Raw genomic sequence first — 20,715 nt, forward strand, 5'->3', positions numbered from 1 at the left:
ACAACAACAAAGAAAAGTTATTGAAATGCAAGCTCGCCTTTGGCTGCAGCGCTGAATATGAGTGGCCCCTATCACTGTATTCACCAGTGAGCCTGTGTTTAGCAATGCTTATTATTCGGCGCTCTGTTCAATTCCCCTGTGATTTATGCGTGTTTATAAATTAAAATTGGCGTTCGGGTTTTGTTTGAGGTCGGTGCTGAGCAGGTTCCTCCGAGAAAGATTAGAGAAATCACTTTGTACCGAGCAGATGTTTTCCCTCGGCCGCTTTTTACGCGCTGGAAACGGGGGGCAGAGCTGGAGAGGATCGGTCACCCGCAGCCAAGGATGTAATGGGAAATTAATATAAAAAAAAACAAAACAAAACAAAACAAAACAAAACAAAAGGTGCCACACATAAGGTAAACCACCACTATATATATGTCAATTAATGTTTTTAAAAAATATGTTAATTTGTGTTTACTCCTAATATAACTTAGACCAGTTAGTACAATTAATTTACCTCATAAAATGTATGTCAGAATAAAACACGGTTGTAAACTCCGTGTTACAAATAAAAAGGTGGATAAACAGTGTGGGTTAACCCTCCACTGCATCCCTGCAGGCAGCCTCCCATCCCCGATTAAATAAGGAAAATAGGTTTTGACAGCAGACGTCCTCCCTGGCCTTTCTAATACTTTCAATTTAATTTGCTGATCGCCTCCTCTCTGCTTGGGACCGACTGTACGTCCATATTGCGCATATTACGTCCCCTAAGGCGCTTTGTTTTAGTTTGTATTATACCGCATTTATCGCGGGTGGCTGTAATCTGACGAATAAAGCAGGACACAAAGCATTTATACCCGGTGAAGGACGTTTGCTCGGTGCCGTCACGAGGCTGAGGCTGAAACAAACTGTGTGCGTCAGCGCCGCAGCCTGCATGGTGTGGAGAAGCTCAGTGATGGGCCGAAACCCCCAAAATCACATTCTTTTCAGCACTTGTCTCCTCCACATGAGCTCAAACGTGTCGTTTAATTTGTTCAGACATTTCTCACATCTGTTTTGGAGACTGGGTGGTTGTATCCTGGTAGAATTAGTCATGCGCAAAACTACTTAAAACTTTTAAATTCGGCTGGAAAAAAATAGCTTTTGTTACAATTAAATATGATCATGTCATTACACTATTATGTTAAATTCAGTCAAGTTATTTCTCCTCATGGCCACTGAGCTATGTGTTTAGGCTGTTTTGAGGCCTAATTGACAGGTGATGGATGAAAATACTGGCCTACTATTTAACTTCTATTTTGTAGATTTTTTAAAAAAAGAAATAAATAATAGATGATGATAAACCATGGTGTCTTACCTCGGCAGCGCCTGCCCGGGTCTTTCCACTGGTCCAGTGTTGCAGGTGGAGTGGAAAACCTATGGAGTCTATAGTCTGTTTTACAGTGAATAAGAGCGACGCGCTGCGTAAAAGCGCCGGTGCCTCAGCGCTCTCCAGCTCGGTTTGTAGCTGAGGATCCTTCAGCTAGAATGGATTATCTCCTGAGCTTTGATGTCTCCTGGCCTCACCTCGCAGGTGCTGAGCGCCGCTCGGCCTCTCAATATCCTCCCCGCGTCCAAAAAGTGCACCTAAGGGAGCCCGGTCTCCGCGGCGCCCGGGCTCCTATATAATATTGTGTTTTATGCATCATCGTTTTAATAAGCACCGACAACATCCCCGCAGATCCCCGCTCCAATCCTGCCGGCTGAAGGGACAAAACTTTTCCCCCTCCTCTCCTCGCTTCCTAATCCCAGGCTTTACCAGCTCAGCATTAAGAAAATTCGACTGCAATTTGGGATTAGACAAAATACTCTTATTACAAAAGGTTTGTGCAACTTGATAACTTCATACTTGTTCGGGGGTTTATCTGGGGGTCTTACGCACATCAGGAGCGGGGGAAAAAACAAGAAATCTGGGGAAATGTCAGAATAACCCGTCTCTTTTGTGTTTTGAGAGCCATATTTGTTGAATGGACTTTTTGCATAATTTAACGTGTGTGCGTGTGTATAGAGGAGGGGTGGTGGTATTTCGGTCAGGTCTTCCATGGGCCTTCTGACTGCCTCAATTGAAGCCTATAGTGGGAAAGAAAAAGAAAAAAAATACTTTGGTAAATTTACGTGTCCTCCAATATTAACTTAATCAGTCATTCTTCCATGAAATCATTCATTTTACTCATGTTTCCCTTTACAAGATCCCTACCTTTATCACTTCAAACAACGTGATGCCATGCACGATGCACATATAGAAGCTTCTAAGGGCGTAAAAAGGTGGACTGACTCAATTCTGCAACTACTAAAGGTGCGTTTACACTCCACTACATCCCTGCTTTACAATGAGATGGGAGCGCAGCATCACTGCAGGCCTCCGCTGGCTTTCACACAGCCTCCAAAATATCTTTGTTCCCTTCTGGTCCGCCGACTATTGATGTCTAAGTTTCTCTGTCAAAGTGCTCTCGTCGATGACTTTAAAGTCCCATAGGCCTCCGCTTTGATTGCCACTCACACACACACTCACACACTCACACACTCACACACACTCGCACACACATAAGTAAAAATGTAATTTCCATTCCAGTAGTGGAGACTCTCTCTCTCTCTCTCTCTCTCTCTCTCTCTCTCTCTCTCTCTCTCTCTCTCTCTCCACACACACACACACACACACACACACACACACACACTCTTTCTCTCTCACACACACACTCTCTCTCTCTTTCTCCCTCTCTCTCCCTCTCTTTTTGAACATTAGCTCGCTTTCAGCTCAGTCCTCAATTAGAAGGAGTTGATTTTGCTGAGATCCACAAAGGAGCCGAGCCGGGCCGTATTAAGCATCTCCGCGACCCTCAGAGAAACAGTACAGAGGAGAAAAAATGAGATTTGTTGTGTGGGAGGGGGGGAAGGTAAAATCATTTTAAAAGAGCACCCTGTTTGATTCAGTGACCGCAGTTTTGCTTTATCCCATGATTTCATTTCTTTCTTTTTGCCTTGTTTTTTTTTCCCTCCTTCTTCTGTGGATTCTTTTCACATTTCCTCCCAGTGAGTTGGAGGTCTATCCCTATTAAACTTTACGTCAACCATTCTCAAATGTAATTCTAAGTGGGGATTAGACCTCATTAATATTCATGAGACTGGTGGTGGTGTGTGTTTGTGTGTGTGTGTGTGTGAGTGTGTGTATGTGTGTGTGTGTGTGTGTGTTGGGGGGGGGGGTCACAATAAAAATTAAAATGGATAAATTTAACTTTGCTCCTCTTATGCATAGCATTCACTTTTCGAAACATTCCCAATTATCTGAATGCAGCGTTAGAATTGCACAGAAAAAATAACAGTCGTGACGATGATGATGACAAGAATGATAATAATTATAATAACAATAATAACAATAAGAATACAAATAATAAGAATGATAATAAGAGGAAGAACGATAGTAGTAGGCCTAGTAGCAGGAGCTGCAGTAGTAATAAGCTGGTAACGATAAACGGTAAATGTTCTGAGCATTTAAAAATGTTTTGTGCTGCTGATAAACTAACCTCTGCAGAGGGAGTTCACCGCCAAACTAAATACCTTTAATTGTCCGGATTTTTTGTTTTAGTTTCAAAGAACCCATTTTGCTCATAATTGCTCTATTAAAAGTATTTATAAACTTATAAGTGTTGAACGCTGTTTTTTCCGATTACTAATTTCTTATTAAAGAGAAGAAAAAATTAGGTTTGTGCATAAAACGAGAGTTTTAAAGAAGCAAGAAAAGTGGTAGATAAGCGCAGAAAAGATGTTAGTAAATTAAATTTTAGATGCTGCAGTTTTCTGGAAAACTCCACCGACTGAGCCAAGTTACACCTGAATATTTGTCCTGTTGGCAGCTTTTAAAAGCCTGGTATAAATCTCCCGTCCAATGATGCAGCCAAGGACTTCTCAATAAAATAATACATCCCCTAGTTAAAATGTGCAAGTCCTCTGTTTTCAGTAAATAATGGTAATTCCTGGCGCAAAATGCCGTGCGCAGTTTGGCGCAGAGCAGAGTGCAGGCCTGCGCACTTTGAAGCACTTTTCCTCCAGGCCTGTGAAACATTTCCATCTTTTTAAAATCTCCCCGTGGTTTGTCTGGTCTGTGGACCGGGGCCGGGGAGGGGGCGAGGGGGGCGAGGGGGTGGGACGGGCTTTCCCGGCTGCCTCTGCGCGCCCATTCGCTCGCCTCGCCGTCCGTCCGCTGAGCGACGGCCGCCGATTGGCTGCAGGAGGCGGATCCGCAGGTGTCCTCTGCACATAGAGGCGCAGGGCGGAGAGAAGGTGATCAATCTCCATCCGTCTCCATTAGAAATCACCTTAACACTCTGACAGACAACTACAAGCCCCCCGAAAGCACATGAGTTTGATTTATTTGGCCGTAAAAACACCCGGAAACGTACCGTGGACGTGGTAACGCCTGTGTGTGGTGATAACTTGGCTGTGCTTTTTCTCCGTAATGCTGCCCGGTTTTCTGACTATTTGTTTTAGAGCGAGTCGGCTGCTTGAGTTTTGAGCCCTGCAGACTTCCTCCTGCTGGATAATTTTACTGCTGCTGCTCGCCTCTTGTCTCCAAACCTCGGGAAAAGGGAAGGAGAGTGACAAGGTAATGGTGCTTTCTCACATTCTGCCTCATTAATTTGTTGTAGATTCTCCTGTTTTGCGCGTAACGTGCGTCCGACCTGCTGCTTGAAGAGAGGGCAAGCAGAAAATATTACACAATTAACACAGCCTAAGCAGCTGAAGTGCAAAGGCGAGAGGAGAGCCACTTTCCCACACATTCACTTGCATTTCAAGAAAGTCATGTCAAGTTAAATTATGATGTGTGATGTGCACCATTTCAATTTCCACCGCAGTTTCTGCGATATTATTCCGTGGGAAATATCAATTAATGCGCACGGACGAGGAGTTAGACTTCAGCTGGATAAATTGAGTTAAGTTCCTCTAATGTAGATAATTTTCATATTTCTATTCCAATTCATTCGAGCGATTTTTTGAGAGCAATTGGCCATTAAAACGTTTCAACCACTTAGTAGATAATTGGAGAGGCGTGTTTTGGTTTTTGTTAATTTATTTTGCTGATAAGGGCCCTTCTGAAACGCTCTCTCCCCGGAGGTCTAATCTAAATTCTAATTGAGTTCATTTGCACCGAGATCTCGCCTTTTTCACATCGGCCTTGCAGGGCTGGAAATGTATTTTTTTTTTTAAGCCGCTGGAATATACAGAAAAGCCGTGTTAGGTTTGTTAGGTTTGTTTTAGTCAGCCAGTGGTCAGATAGGATCTCCTCTGAGAGAATCTCCCCCTCTGATTCACTGATTTAATTGCCATGTTCTCAAATTCTGGTTTTATGTTTTGCTCTAGGTGATTCTTCACTAAAAAAGTTTAATTTGATTTTAATGATCAGTATCGGTGCTTTGCTTTTTTTTCCCCCACTTTAACCTGGAGGCAAAAAACTGCGGGCTACTTTTCAAACTTTCAAACCTCCATCAGGCTTGTAGTCAAACGGTTTTCCTAATGTAAATGCAGATCAGTTGTGTTGACAGAGGATATTGTACTGCTGGATTAAGATAAGCTGCTGTGTTTTTTTCCGGTTTTGAGTTATAGAGGCAATAGCCGCCATTAAGACGTGTGTTTAATTTCAGTTTGCCCCAGATTATATACGAGTGAGTTCACCAGATGTGCAAAATCCTGTTGGTAAAAGATCTTATTTAAACTAGTCTTTATGTGCTATAAATAAATCCCCTTTCCCTCCACGGAGAGGAATGGCATTTTTATTTGAGCCAAATAAGTTGTATCTAAGTTAACGAGTAATTTCATGTGGCGTTGTGTTTTGCTTTCTCTAAAATAATTGGGGGGAAATCTGCCTACAAGGTGAGATCATCTCGCTGGTTTTGAATGCAGTTTTGATATTTTTTGTAAAGACGTGACAGTCTTGGAATAAGACAGATTTCCCCACCACTATAAATATTTCCTTGATTTAAAAAAAAAAAAAGTCTTGAAACAAGTGAAATAAATTTCCCCGCACTTTTTTCTAGTTTTGAGAAAATAAATAAATAAATTTCAGTGGTCAGTACCAGACTAACTGAATTGGTAAGGTGAACCCCTCCTTCCCCCCCCCCCCAGTGTGGCCTGCACTTATTCCAGCCGTGGATTGGGAAGCCACAGGAGGCTTGTTGTGGTAAAATACACACATGCTCAAGTTTGACCCAAAACGTCTGTAAAACGGTGCGCGGAAGACTTGAGACAAGCAGAACAGTGATTTCTAGATACTGAAATCACACATGTTGTCCTCCTGCCAGGCCTGCAGGTAGATAACAGCAGGCCCTGTGTCCCTAACCTCAAATGTGTTTTATTAGGAGGTGTCAGCTTTCATTGTCCAGCATGAAAAAGATGCAGCGCAATTGTGGGAAAACACAATCAATGATCCACAAGTGGCCTAACAGGAAAGATTTCTTTTTTCTTTTGAGCCAACTGCACAATTTAATTTAGACGACCCACTCTTCATATTATTTTGGTTTTAATTTATTTTGTATTTAGTTTTTTATTTTTCCAAAAAAAAAAAAAAAAAAAAAAAGGCCCAACAGAGAAAAAGCAGTCACCTTGGGAGAATGTGTGAGGGATTTCTCCCATTTTTATCGATTATTTGTATTTGCATTCAAACTTTAAAATTACATCATGGGGGCTATAGATCAATAGATTATTTTGTTTTCCTTATTATATATACATACATAGATATTCTTTTTTTAAATCGCATTTTATTATATTATGTTTACAAAGTTACATTTCAGTGAGTGTGAGTCGGTGGCGCACATAGGCATAAATAAACGGGTTATGGGAAATAAGAGGTGCGAATGTATACATAATTATACTCTGTGGAGAGGCTATAATGTAGTGGGAAATATACAGATATACAGCCTATATATTTTTAAAAAATGATAAGCGATATGACCTCCAGGTGAAAATTATGAGGCGAACAAGTTCCATTAGATTTCCAGAGGAACGTATGACGCACCTCAGTTTGGTGCTGCTCTCCACGACACACACTGTGAATTCAGGCGCCGTTTGGAGAGGTGGATAACCGGATTCACAGGGTTATCCCCGTGGCTCTGAGCCGCACAGGCACAAAGCGCCCAAGCCTATCTGCAACATCCACAGCCTGTGTTTGGTTTGCAGCTGCCGTATGAAAACATGACGAGGTCGGGCCCAGAGCTGCCGCTTGACCCCCAACCAAAAATCCCTGTAATATTCCTACAGGGATTTGTGATGCGTCTGCGGCTCTCACTGAGTTCATAGTGGCCTCATCTACTTTGTGGTATTTTTTTTTATATCCTGTATTGTCTCTAAAGTATTACAGTAGGGATTTGTCGTTTTGTTGGGATGTTTGTACGGAAGGCCTAAAAAATAAAAAGTCAAACTATTTCATCTTGAATCTTATCCAGGGCGCAATAAGCCTCATCACCTGAATTTAACCGCGTTTTTCCCCCTCCGTGTTCAGCAGTCTTAGTGTGGACATCAAATAAAATATCTGATCTGTTTTTATTTATTTATTTTTATTCACTTTTTCTCCGTCCCCTTCATCTTTGCGCAGTGACTTGCATCGGCCCCCTCTCCCGTCAAGCTGCAGCATCGGGGGAAACCGAACCACTGGCCTGATCTGGGGGGAGCGGTGACCGCCTGTAGCATGATGTCCTACCTCAAACAGCCCCCCTACGGCATGAACGGCCTGGGGCTCAGCGGCGCTGCCATGGACCTGCTGCACCCCTCGGTGGGCTACCCAGGTAGGCTTCCTCCAGCACCCACACACACACACACAGACACACACACACGGCTCACCAGGTAGGCCTAACCTTTTTAAAATGAATGCATCACCAGAACAGAGAGGCTGGAGCCTATACACCAGCGTTTGTAGTGGAAAATAAAAACAATGTGGATGAATCGCCTCCAGTCTTTTGATCACTGAAAGGAAAACGACCCAGTAGCAAGATAACGAAATCAATATTTTCATAAGCGTTATGTTAAAAAAAAAAAAAAAAAAAAATCACTACACAAGTTTTATGTACAAGCTGTCATAAATTTACAATATAAAATTCGTGCACACATGCAGGTAAACTGATCCACTGCATTCATGCCAATAAATATTTATCTCTCAGCAAAGAGGAGTTAGACGGTGCAGAGTATTTTGAAGCTTGTTTGAAAAAAAAAAAAAAAAAAGAAGAGAAAAGAAAATCAAATAGCCCAGTGGAGAGATTACTTTTTGTCAGTAGGCCTATGAAGTAAAAATAGGAAAACTTTATTGATTCTCCAGGGGGAAATACGGTCATTGCGTCAACAAAAGTAATAGGATTATTCAGGGAGGGACGAAAAGAAGGCATCACACAGGCCAGGGAGGTTTCCAAAAAAAGAAAGAAAAAAAAAAAAGGCATTTGGAGGATTTACACCCTGCAAAAATAAATGTTCTCACACTCGTCGAGACTTTGAACGCAACACACAACCACAAATGGGGCCTACCCAATATATGACGACTGACCGATTTTCAACTTATTTAAATTCTTGATGATTTATGATGTAATTATTTAATTATTTATATATTCACTTTTCAGCGACGCCCAGGAAGCAGCGTCGCGAGCGGACAACGTTCACTCGCTCCCAGCTCGACATCCTGGAGGCTTTGTTCGCCAAAACGCGCTATCCGGATATTTTCATGCGAGAGGAGGTCGCCCTCAAAATCAACCTGCCCGAGTCCAGAGTCCAGGTAAGGGCTAAAAAACATTTCCAAAAACCCGCTGGCTGTCAGTTCCATGAGTCATGGCAAAGCCCCTGAGTTTGCTTCCACTCAAACTCCCACAGGCCGAACATGACAAGATGCTTTCAAGGCCAAATTAATGTGATAAATTACTAATATATCAACTTTCTAATTTTGTTTATTTCTGACAGTTTTTGCTCTCTATTGTGCAAGGTCGCCTAAAGCAAGTAGCCCTCCCCTAAGCTGTCAATTCCATGTTTGCATCCAAAAACCTTGTAGTTTTATTGTTAGAGTCGAGCTCCTTACTTAAAAAGTAATTAGTTTATACTTACAAATATTAAATTACGAGCTACCTTTACATTTCATATCCAAAACTGGCAGCTGGCATCCTCTCAAACACTGAACCTCTGACTCCCTGCGGTGAATGACCAAGGAAACAAGATGGCGTTGATGTCCAGTGTTGTTGTAATCGATTAATCCGATAAGAATCAAATTAGTTGGAGTCGGTCCACCTGGGGAAAGTAAACTTCCCCGCAATTTCTCGTCTAAACCTAAAGGGAACGATGACAAATCACAATAGCAGCGGACTGGGAGGGGGGGAATAATCATAGTTAATTTTTAATTCTGTCATTTAGGCCTGTTTAAAGTGGAAGTTAATGAAAATGTCAGTTCATTTTTTTTAAATGGGAATTGCAAGATTTTCAATTAAATGGCGTTTCATTAGACTATTAGACTGGTTAATCGGCAAAGCAGGATAATGTTACTGTAAGGCATTATCACACACCACTGGTGACAAGGTCTTTTGCTGCAGGATGGGAGTGGATGCGTTCAAGTGTCGTGGGTATTTGCAGCATCCCCTTCCCTCATCTTTTTGAATAGGTCACTTTAATAGTTAATTGGCATTCCTCGGTCAATCAAACCTCATTGGTGTAGTAGATAACCTGTTGGCCATCTTCTGGTTGGTTAGTGAAGGCACACTGCTCTGGGCATCCAGCAGACAGAATTTGTAAATATTGATGTAAACTAACAGGAATAAATATAGGTGGCAATTTTAATGGGATATCAGATAATGTCATTTGGAAAAAGACTTTTTTTCATTTGAATCAGTTGATTAATTCATTACTATTTCATGTATTGTAACTAAATGCTGTGTAATATGATCTGGAATATGGGAGCCAAGAAGGGGCCAGAACTGTCCCAGCCAAACACGATACAAACAACTCACTGGCATACTACAATGTTGGACAAATACTACTCTTGAAAGGCATTAGGGGAAAACCAAGGCAAGCCTCTCTCACAATTTGAGTTATTCTCAGAATGTGTGTGTGAAACAAAATGCTCTACACGATCCTACCCTCTCGGTGCTCTAGAGTTACCCTACTGTGCGGCGAAACCCAATAGCCTGTTATCTTAGAGCCGTCCACCAGGTATGAAATTGGACCCCTGGCTGGTCCAAGCCAAGGGGCCTGGGTGGAAATGAACCTTGATGCCTAATAACCCCCAATTTTCCTCCATAATGTACTCCCAACATAGCCCAGGGGCATCCCTTATATGAAATGGCATGGTTGTTTGTGTGCATGGTTGCTAATTCCTGGCCGGCCCTGCGTGGCTGGTATGCTTGGTTGTAGGTGTGGTTCAAGAACCGAAGGGCCAAGTGCCGCCAGCAGCAGCAGAGCGGCAGCAGTGCCAAAGCCAGGCCAGCCAAGAAGAAGTCTTCCCCGGCCAGGGAGAGTACGGGGTCGGAGAGCAGCGGCCAGTTCACCCCCCCTGCTGTGTCCAGCACGGGCTCCTCCTCATCCTCGTCCTCCTCCACCAACCACACGGGGCCGGCCGCCCTCAGCAGCACCTCTACCTCCATCAGCACCGTCTCCTCCATCTGGAGCCCCGCCATCTCCCCTGGCAACGCTCCAGCCCCGGCCACAGCCCCGCTACCCGAGCCGGGCCCGCCGTCCAACGCGTCCTGCATGCAGCGCTCTGTGTCAGGCTCGGCCGCCGCAGCCGCCGCCGCCGCCTCTTACCCCATGTCCTACAATCAGACGCCAGGCTACGGCCAGGGCTACCCCACCCCCTCCAGCTCCTACTTCAGCGGGGTAGACTGTGGCTCCTACCTGGCCCCCATGCACTCCCACCACCACCCCCACCAGCTCAGCCCTATGACGGCCTCCTCCATGTCGGGCCACCCGCACCACCACATCAGCCAGTCGTCCGGCCACCACCACCATCACCACCACCACCAGGCCTACGGCGGCTCCAGCCTGGCCTTCAACTCCTCCGACTGCCTGGATTACAAAGAGCAGACTGCAGCCTCCTCTTGGAAGCTCAACTTTAACACCACGGACTGCTTGGACTACAAAGACCAAGCCTCCTGGAGGTTCCAAGTCTTGTGATCAGGCTTTTTTTTTGTTTGTTTAGTTTTGTTTTTGTTTTTTTGTTTTTGTTTTTTCTTCTTGACTCTCCGCTGCCCTTTCCAGATTAGTGTATTGCTTGGTTTTAAAGACAGAAAAAGAGTTTATGAACCATAACGTAACAAGATATCAGCAGGAACGCTCAGCAATTGGACTTTTTTTTTTTTCTTTTTTCCCCTCTCACATCAGCTTAAAAAAAAAAGAAAAGAAAAAAGAGAGAAGCAGTCCCTCAAGTCCCATGATCAGAGAACATGAAAACTTGATTAGGAGCAGCAGTGGGCCTCTTTGTTTGCTGACAATGAAGAATGGTTTTTAAGATGCCTCTCTTGGATGAGCTTACGAAGACTAGACTGTTGTTTCAACCAAACTCCTTTCACCACCAGCTTTCTGGCTCTCTGGATGGGAGGAATATTTCCCTCTGGGTGCATCTACAGGAACTGCCTGCAGTGTCCCTCTTACCTCCAACCCAATCAAATCCTGTATAGTTTTTATTTCTGAAATTTGTTATTTTAGGACGACAGAGATTTTAGTCAGCTGCGTCAAGGAGCTGAAATATGTAAATATGTATTTGGGTCAGTTCCAGTGACCATGTTTAGTTGGTGTTTCTGAATTTGAAATTGTTTATTACCACTCTGGGGGGGAAAAAAACTGTATGTAAATCTTTCCAAATATTCCAAAGAGAACAAATTGGCCATAAAGTTCCGTTTTTATATCCATTGTTTTACTCAGATAAAAAAAAAAAAATAAAAAATCTTTTGGCAATTTGAAATGTCTTGGAAAACCTAACAAGCTAAAATATTGATGCAAAAATATACTGGACGTTCGTTCAGTTTAGCTTTTTTTTTTTTTTTTTCACATATTATTTCAAAGTAATAGCCTATACATTTTCCAAACAGACCTCCTACCTTTGGGCATTGTCAGTCGTGATATTGGACACATTTGAACAGCAGCACTTGGCTTGATATTGGAGTCAAATCACTTTTTTTTTTTTTTTTTTTTTTTTTTTTGAGGGAATGTGGATTTATAGCTCCAAAAATGACAGTGAGATGTTGAATGTATCTAAAGGCGACCACCCTTACATACATGTTCATCCAATAAAGATCCGTTAACTCATATTTATTTTTTCACAGTGGCTTCTGTCTGCAGCCCAGCTTGACTCCTGTCAGGGAGTCAAGCTGGCTTTTTAGATGCTGCTTTACAGCATGTACACAGCGCAAATTACAAACTCGGATTCGTGTTTTCTCTCTTTTGAACCAGTCACACTTTTGTTTAAAAAAGCTTGTTGATTTTTTTTCTAATTAAACTATGTATAACAGGGTAAATGCAAATTAGTCCATAATTAATACAAGCCGGGAACGCATGTAGGCCCGCATTTCCATTTTAGAGAGCAACCATTTTAATCCTCTCTGTCAAATTGAAACACTAACATCTCTCCTCGCTTTAGGGAGACGAAGTGTCTTTTGACTGCAGCGTTAAAAAGCCCTAAATATTGAGCCGTGAGACATTTGATCGAGGCGTAATTGAATGCACCGCTGTAATGGCGTGATAATTACTACAGCGCCCTGAGTTGGTTTCTCCAAAATAACCTGCAGGAATTTCACCGACTCTGATGCGGTAATTACGTGGGTGGGGCCAGGTTAGCGGGTCAGATGTAAAGTGCGTGCGTGTGTGTGTGTGCGTGTGTGTGTGTGTGAGAGAGAGAGAGAGAGAGGGAGAAAGAGGCTGCTCGCACGCATAAGCGCATTATAAAGAGGGCAAAACGCGTCAGTTCTCTGGCAAGGTTGTTTTGGACGAGCATGTTGCAGCAGTGAAGGCCGCACTGACAGCACACAGCGGAAACACACACACGCACACACACACACACACACACACACACACACACACATCCCAAACCAGAATTTAGCTCATGCAAATTAATTGCCCTGATAAAACGCTGCCCTTGTGGAAAAACAAAAACTTTTCTACCTTCACTGCAGAGGTTTTAATTAAGACTATCGACCAGACAGTGTATACGGGCCTCTACATACTCCTTACATATTAATCTGATCACCTACTCTTTGAATAGACCCACATGATTAAAATAACCCAGTTTAACGGGATTTTGTCGCAGGGTAGCATACCCACTGAAAATTATTTTTGTTGTTGATCTAACTGAATTAAGCTACATCAATTAATACTAATGATTCTTATGCATTCTCTAATATGGATATTTTTGGTAAATTAAATCGCGCAGAAATGAAACTACTCCTTGTGCCTGGGACCCCCTCGTGGACGCCTGGAGTTCCTGGATTCATGAGAATCCTCCCATGTGATCAGGTTATCAAGCTTATCAATGCAGGCTATTCGCTGTCTCCTGTGCCTGTGCTGTGGAGTGCATGTTTGAGCTGCAGGCCGGGCCCGTGTTGTCTCTCTATGTAAATGAACGGGCAGAGCACGCAGCAGCTGAATAAATATCTTTGCCCAGCAGGACATTAAACATGTTTGCGCCAAGACGCGCGAAAGGCGCGGCGAGTGTCCACAAACATCGGCGGATTTGTCGGATTTGCATCAAACAAACATTTGCAGCCCATCTTGGGAATTGTTTAAGGAGTTTGAGAGATCCGAGGCGCTCGCATGAGACACCTGCTCACCTTCAAACACGGACAGAAAGAAAAGGGCAGTGTAAGCACTTCTGAGTGGGCTCGGCCTGGGAAAATGAGACGTCCATTATAAAGGAAATTTCCTGTGAGGATCTCTGTTGAGCTACATGGACGGTCACATCACTAGCCTGTCAGATTTGTAGGAGATATTTCTCCTATCTCCAGGCCTGCGATAGCTGTTGAATCAGAATACTGACTGAGCCAAGCTTTCGCCTGCGTGCAAAAGAAAAAAATCAAGCAAAACCGAGCAGCACAGCACAATTTAACACTAACGAAACTCCTACTTTGGATTTTGAAACGAACATGAGAAAGGCAGAAAAAATAATGCGCAGATCGCCTCAAACAAATGAGAGCTTGACTCCGGCCTTGACTCTCCACTAAACCCGAAACCAGGGACTAAGTCACACAACTCGGCTGCTGATCGACAGGCTCAACTCCGGCCTATTAAAAGCTTTTAGCCTTGGACCCAAATTTTAGACATTTCGCCTCATCATGGAACTCATAGGTCCATTAAAAAAAAGTGGATCCACCTAACAGCGTTTTGTTTTCCTTATACACGCATGAAACCGCTGAGCAGAATCACAGTAGATGTGTTTAGGTGGGGAATAAACAATTAGGCTGTTGTTTATTTATAGTATTATTTTTGTCCTGCTGTAGGCTTACTGCTGGCAGAGGCTTAAAGCGTCAACAGCTGGAAAATAAAGTAGGCACAATTTGAGGTGGAAATGCACTTAGACTTGCAAAGCGGGTGGGTATTGTTAGAGGTGACGCAAATAATTCGCTGGGCTGAAAAAATGTTGATATTCTGCCCAGAACATGAGAAAAAATTCGATAATATGATAATAAAAAATAATTTCGTGCTCGGAAAGTCAGGTGTCGCCATTCTTGCACCACCTTCCCAAGCAAACAAAATTTCTGATAAGTTCCTAACTGGTCAATATTGAATTTGCTTGCTTGCTAAAGATGCTCTGCAGAGTCAACTGCAGCCTCTCTGCCTTTGAACGCACCGCCGTGGCTGTTCAAGCATGGATCAGATTATTCCTGTAATAACAACATAACAAAACAGGACAGAACGCATTATGTAAGGAAAATGTGCGGCGATTAACCTCACTCTAAATCACCTCATGCATGTCTTCATGCAAGGCAGCAGAGTTTTTCCCCCCATCCTTTAAAAGCTTAGTAATTTGTGTGGGAAAATAAGAGAGCAATTCCCCAGAGCCTCCTGAGATGCCTTCAAGTACAAAAACCTGCAGGAAATTCGTGAAGAGCGTGTAATGACTTCGGTGGATGTGATGTAGGCCTACCTGCTAACTCCTGCAGATGTTGATATGAAATTTAAATGCGGCCAAACCCAACTCTCATGGACTGACTGCGGAGTGCAACAAGCATCATACCATATGTTAAAGAAGAAAACTGATCACACAGTGAAAACACGTTTTACCCATTACATTTTGATTACACACTGCATTTTCTTCCCATACAATATTTAGCAGTTTATTAATCCCCCTCCCACACAAAGTTGATATCTGCTGTTTCTTTTAAGCGTTTCTTTCATGAAATGGGTGTCATTTATTAGAGTACACAGAATATAAATGAAGCCCTATCTTTGTTTTTGTTTTGTTTTTTAATATTTATTTTAACAAATTTCAACACCAGAATTAGCATTAAATTCACCTTTAACACACACCTCTGCAAAAAACCTCAAACTTTCAGATGATTCATTTAACACAAATCCTGCACTGTTTTCCAAAGAGATCATGATGAACACACTGCACGGAAAAGGAAAAATGCCTTGTTTCAGGTCGAAAGAGGCAAATAAGGAGAGGTGGAGGCAACCAGTGCAATACAGGTGACTTTACTGAATATTTATAATGCACATAAACACAAATCCAAATGTCTTGTCAATACTGTTTACCACTGGGCATTCAAAAATGTCCCTTGTTAAAAAAAAAAAAAAAAAAAAAAAAAAAAAAAAAAGAAGGCTACTAATTGAGCTATAAACTATCTGGAAGTAAGTTCCCTTCCTCATCTTTGATCGGTGGATTTACTGACTGAATATTCATTTCTGTGCCTCCCTTATCAGATAAACAATTAGTGTAAGAAGAAATAAGGTAGAGCATGTTGTGTGTGTCTTGTGTTTCCAACATGGCCCGGTGTTGTGAGAAGTGTGGCCTCACGAGGGTGGGAGGAGGAAGTATGAAAAAAAAAAAAAAAAAAAAAAAAAAGGGCCTTCCTTTGACTTAGGGACGGTTTACTAGCAATCAAGTCTGTTGACGATTTAATCTGCTGAAATAGCATGTCCCTTTGTTTGGCATGCCACACCAATTATTTGCAGCCACAGTCCAGATTCTCAGCGTGCTTTTGTGGGTATTTGTGTGTATGAGTTCAAACAGTAGCTCACACATGGTGCCGCTGTTCAAAATCTTTAAAGATGACTCTTCTCATGCAGGAACAAATGCAAGTGTCCCGTGTTTCCACAGCATTTATACCACCATGAAATGAACAACATGCAGCCACACCTACTCGAGACCTTTAAATGAACTATTAACTTGCAACAAGCCATCACTGAACAGTTCTACTGAGCAAAAATACACATAAAATAACACTTGGCTGGTGTCCTGATACACCGGCGGGCCATTATAGTATTATGTGTGTAACTCGATGGTGCGATCAGAGTTGTTTTAAACTGACAACACAGTGTTTGACTCTCCGGACTCCCTCCTTGGTAGTCTGTTCAATAGGACGATCGATCGCTCCACGTCGCCTGTTGTGAGCTGTTGACCTTTTGGCCTGTCGTCTGCTCCACTGAAGGTGTGTGAATGCGGGCAGACAGGTAACCAACTCTCAAATACCTGCTGACATTTTGTACACACTTGTCCAGGAAATGAACTGGAACCGCGCTGGACCATTTTTGCATGAGTGGCTGTGATTTGTATCAGAGAGAGAGAGACAGAGAGAGAGAGAGAGAGGGAAACTGGATTGACCTACAGGTATGTACGTCGTTTGTGAGACCTTACAGCCCTTGAGGAGTGAATGTGTGCATGAACGATGTGTGTGTGTGTGTGTGTGTGAGTGAATCAGAGAGCGAGATAGAGAGAGAGACAGAGACATCCAAAGGAGCAGGAGATGCACTGATAGCAGCCTGCATGCTGGGACTGTTTTCTTGTCTTCCATTTCCATAGAGGGCAAAAAAACACACTTGTCTTTCATTGGCTGTCGACTGTCGCCAGACCTTGGCATCCTGGCGTGTTCACAGGACGGTATGAGGACTGAGAGGTGATACAGAGGAGGATTATATTTACCTGCGAGGTTAATCTGGGGTCAACTGTACACCGACATGGGTGTAGTCAGGGCTACCATCTCCGGTTTCTCTGCTTTCAGACAAGGCCTTGCTTTTTTTTTTCCTTTCTTTTTTCTTGCCACTTTGCGTCTTGTTTTGTTGCATGCCCATAAGGTCTGGGCACGACAGTCAAATCGGTAATTGCTGTGTGTACTGGCTGTGCAGCTTTTATTTTACCCCAAATGCTTATTTTTTTGTCTGGTGACAAGAGACATTTCCCAGGCCATTTTGTGGTTTTTTGAAATGCAGACTGCAAAGATTAACCTGTCCAGGTCCTGGCATACAGGTGCATGCTACACAGTCTTAAATCGAATAAAGCCACCAACAACCTCTTGAATCCAGCTCATCCAAACTCACAGAAGGTGAAAATACCATTGGTTCCTATGAGGGGATTTCACAGTTGAGTCCAGGCAGCCAATATAGCCAAGCTGGCGGAGTGAAAGCAGCTTAGTCACCCCTATGACACAAGGCACTGAGAGCATTCATGAAATTCCTAGTGGGTTTGCATAGGTTTAGCCCAGCCCAGTGCACAGCCAGGCCAATACACCGGCTCCCTGTAAGGTCGCTCCCGAGAGCTCTGAGGCCTGAGGCTTCATTTCACATTCTGAGTGCGTTTCCCACCTCCCATCACTTCCTTTGTGGGAGCACTCGCTGCTCTGATGATGTTTGATGAAGGTGACTTTAAGGACTACTCCCACTCCTTGCTTTGGAGATGGCCCGTTTGTCACCTTAAGTGATAAGGGGATTGGTGCCAAAATGTGAGTCCGCACACAGAACATGCCAGCACTTTAGCATACAGAATGACTATAATCGTAGCTGTTTAGCATTATCCTGCAAGTGAGAAAATGAGAAAATGCATCATCTAAAAGCCTGGATTATTAGTTCATTTTAATGACACACGTCTAAACCGGTCAGGCTTGTTTAAGGAATTGGTAGGCATACAATTTGACAAAACAGAATGCCTCTCAGTGGCGGATCTCTTCCCATGAGATTACACAGTGTGCAGAGTTATCCAAACAGCTCAGGTTTTTGCGCTGATGATTCACGATTAACTTCACTGATGATGAAGATTAAGATTTCGTTTTAAGATGTTATTAATCGACAGGCCACGCAACAAAAGCAATGCAACTAAAAGCTTTACCTGCATTCATTAGATTCTCCTCAGCTAAAATGTTAGCGTGCACACCGGGCACAGGTATCTCCTGGAGACACAGGTATGGATAAGGTGGCCAGTGGGCAAAACTCCCAAAAAGTCAGCGTAGTTCTTGAATACTGTGACAGCACCGCCAGTGCCTCTGTGTTATCACTGACAGATCTGGCAGTAATCATGAAGATTTTTCTCAGCCAAAGAGGAAGCTGTTCTCAGGTTAATGCAGAAGTCGAATACTTCCTTCTCTCTTTGTTTCCTTCTTTGAAGTCGCTGATCGCAAATCAGACATGGGTAGACAGGTGAGAGCAGCTTTGTGTGGACTCTAGTCTACTACAGTTTCTGGACATAGCAAATCCATGCCTATCTAATGGGAGACGACCGTGTTCCTGCTTTGTTGTCTTCCTGATAACGTCCCCACTTCCCTTCGACGATCATGCAGATCGGTTACGTCAGGGAGAGGAGGGATGGAGTGCAGAGGTATTTGAAGAGAGCCTGTATTATCTCATCTGGAAAGGATGAGGCAGACCTTCGTCCCAAGTCGCAACTTGTCTCTCCCTGCGGCCCTCCAGCCCTGGGAAGGTTTAGCGGAGACTTGTTGCCCTTCAGGCACCAGCATTTGCAACTTTGGATCCTGTCTTCATATCTCACTGTTTTTTTTCTGTCTGAATTGTTTTCCCATCTTTCTTTATTAATTAACAATGATAAATTATCCTCCCCAACAAACCAGAGAGCAGTGACTGGAGTAATTGTAAAGTTAAAAAATCGCCAAGAGGATTTCTAGTAGAGAAGTGGGCAAATAGGACATAAATACTGACATGAAATCAAAACTCTAGCCATAACCTTTAACCTTTAACCTTTAAAACATCCACAAAGCTAATTTGCATATGCATTGTTGATGTTACTCTCTGGCTAACCCACATTTGCATAGCATGACATAATCTTCGAAGCCTCAGCCTATCCCTAACTTCAGTCTCATCGGAGTCCTTATAAAACCCAGAAATCAATAACAAATGATGTAATCATACAGATACTGTGCTTTTTTTGTCCTGGTGCCCTGGCCAGGAGGCAGAAACCGTTATTTAATATACAGAGGTGTTGCACTGGAATTAATTATTTTTCTTGTGGTATGTTACTCTTGCAAAATATTTATTCACTGACAAGCGAAATGATAACAATGAGAAACACCGCTCTGTTACCTTGATCCATCCAGTGATGACTGATTGAAAATCATTTGAGCTCTATAATAATTTTAATGGTCGTGACATAAAAGCCTATAATGTTTTGGGGATTGGACTCGCGGCTATCAGCGAACCAATCACCAAACCTATAAAACATGCAACCCCTCCACCCCTCCTGAGGGAGACTGTACCAGGCCAATCAATGCCATCATTAGATGTGATAAGGCCTCTGCAGAAACACTACACAGCTGTTGCATAGAGGAAAAACCAGATAACCTGGAAAACAGCAAGTGCTTGAGGCTTGATTCATTTCCAAATGTTAACAAGGCCGTTCCCCTGCTCCAGCACGCTGCACAGTATGTTAATACCACTAATAAGCCTATCTCTGCGAGTCATCTCAGATGGCAAAGACTTGGGCATAATGCAGTGCTTTACATTAAAGCTGCTGGCCACATTTTAAATGAAGCATAACTATTTATGATTTTACAAAGCCAACATAATTGCTTAAAGGGCAACTGAGGAGAGTCTTTGGTCTCATACTTTGTTTGCTGTATTATGAAAGGGGAGATTTAACTGTTTGCATGTCAAAAAAGCTACTGTGTAGGCCATCAGCGAGATGGGGGGAACTTGTGCTCGGCTGTTAAGCAATTTTGCAGCTTTTATTCAAGCTGTCAAGTCAAACAATCGGGAGATAATGCAGCCTTGGTTTGTAAATTATGAACGTGTCAAGAGATGCACTAACAGCGACGACAGATGCCACTTATCTCCAGCAACCTCTGCTGTGTGACTGTATCATCGGAGGGGAAATATAACATTTTGATGTTTACATAAGAGAAGTATTAGTATCAGTCAGAATTGTAATTCCTTTCACCCATCCCTCTCGCAGGGGATTGACTCCCCAAAAAACATACAATGATTTTTTTTTTTAAAGCTAACAAAACAAAAAAAAAGGAGCAGAAAAGCATCCTCGCTGATCTTCTGTCCATTTCCAACATCGCTTCTTGTATATTTTTTGGTGGAAATCCTCTTAGAATGCAAAGTAAATAGATTACGATACAGTGAGGGATTAGGGCTCGCGCGGCGCTGTCAGATTAGTTGGTGAGCGCAGCGCGTCGACAGCTCTGACACGGCTATGGCTGCTGTTCAGGAAAGGGGCTCCGCGCGATGCTTTAAAGTCGCTGGTTGGCTCCTGTTCATGAATAAAACTGTGGCCCGTAATCTCGGCCAACACACACACACACACAC

The 20,715-nt window shown here is 43.0% G+C and overlaps 1 protein-coding gene across 1 annotated transcript; it reads left to right on the plus strand.

Annotated features, from left to right (window-relative positions):
* Positions 1 to 4,310: 4,310 nt before the first annotated feature.
* On the plus strand, positions 4,311 to 11,953 carry otx1 (orthodenticle homeobox 1). Its single transcript, XM_030070941.1, has 4 exons — positions 4,311 to 4,621; positions 7,604 to 7,793; positions 8,616 to 8,767; positions 10,387 to 11,953. The coding sequence occupies exons 2-4, from the start codon at positions 7,697 to 7,699 to the stop codon at positions 11,143 to 11,145; spliced, it is 1,008 nt and encodes a 335-aa protein (XP_029926801.1). The 5' UTR covers positions 4,311 to 4,621; positions 7,604 to 7,696; the 3' UTR covers positions 11,146 to 11,953.
* Positions 11,954 to 20,715: the final 8,762 nt, after the last annotated feature.

Source organism: Myripristis murdjan, chromosome 15, assembly GCF_902150065.1.
Source record: "Myripristis murdjan chromosome 15, fMyrMur1.1, whole genome shotgun sequence".
In the NCBI taxonomy this organism is placed as follows: domain Eukaryota; kingdom Metazoa; phylum Chordata; class Actinopteri; order Holocentriformes; family Holocentridae; genus Myripristis; species Myripristis murdjan.

Bases quoted from the DNA above. Each gene is read 5' to 3' on its own strand.
- otx1 (XM_030070941.1), top strand. From the start codon at position 7,697: ATGATGTCCTACCTCAAACAGCCCCCCTACGGCATGAACGGCCTGGGG. The intron at 7,794-8,615 runs GTAGGCTTCCTC...TTCACTTTTCAG, and splicing joins CCCCTCGGTGGGCTACCCAG to CGACGCCCAGGAAGCAGCGT. The intron at 8,768-10,386 runs GTAAGGGCTAAA...GCTTGGTTGTAG, and splicing joins TGCCCGAGTCCAGAGTCCAG to GTGTGGTTCAAGAACCGAAG.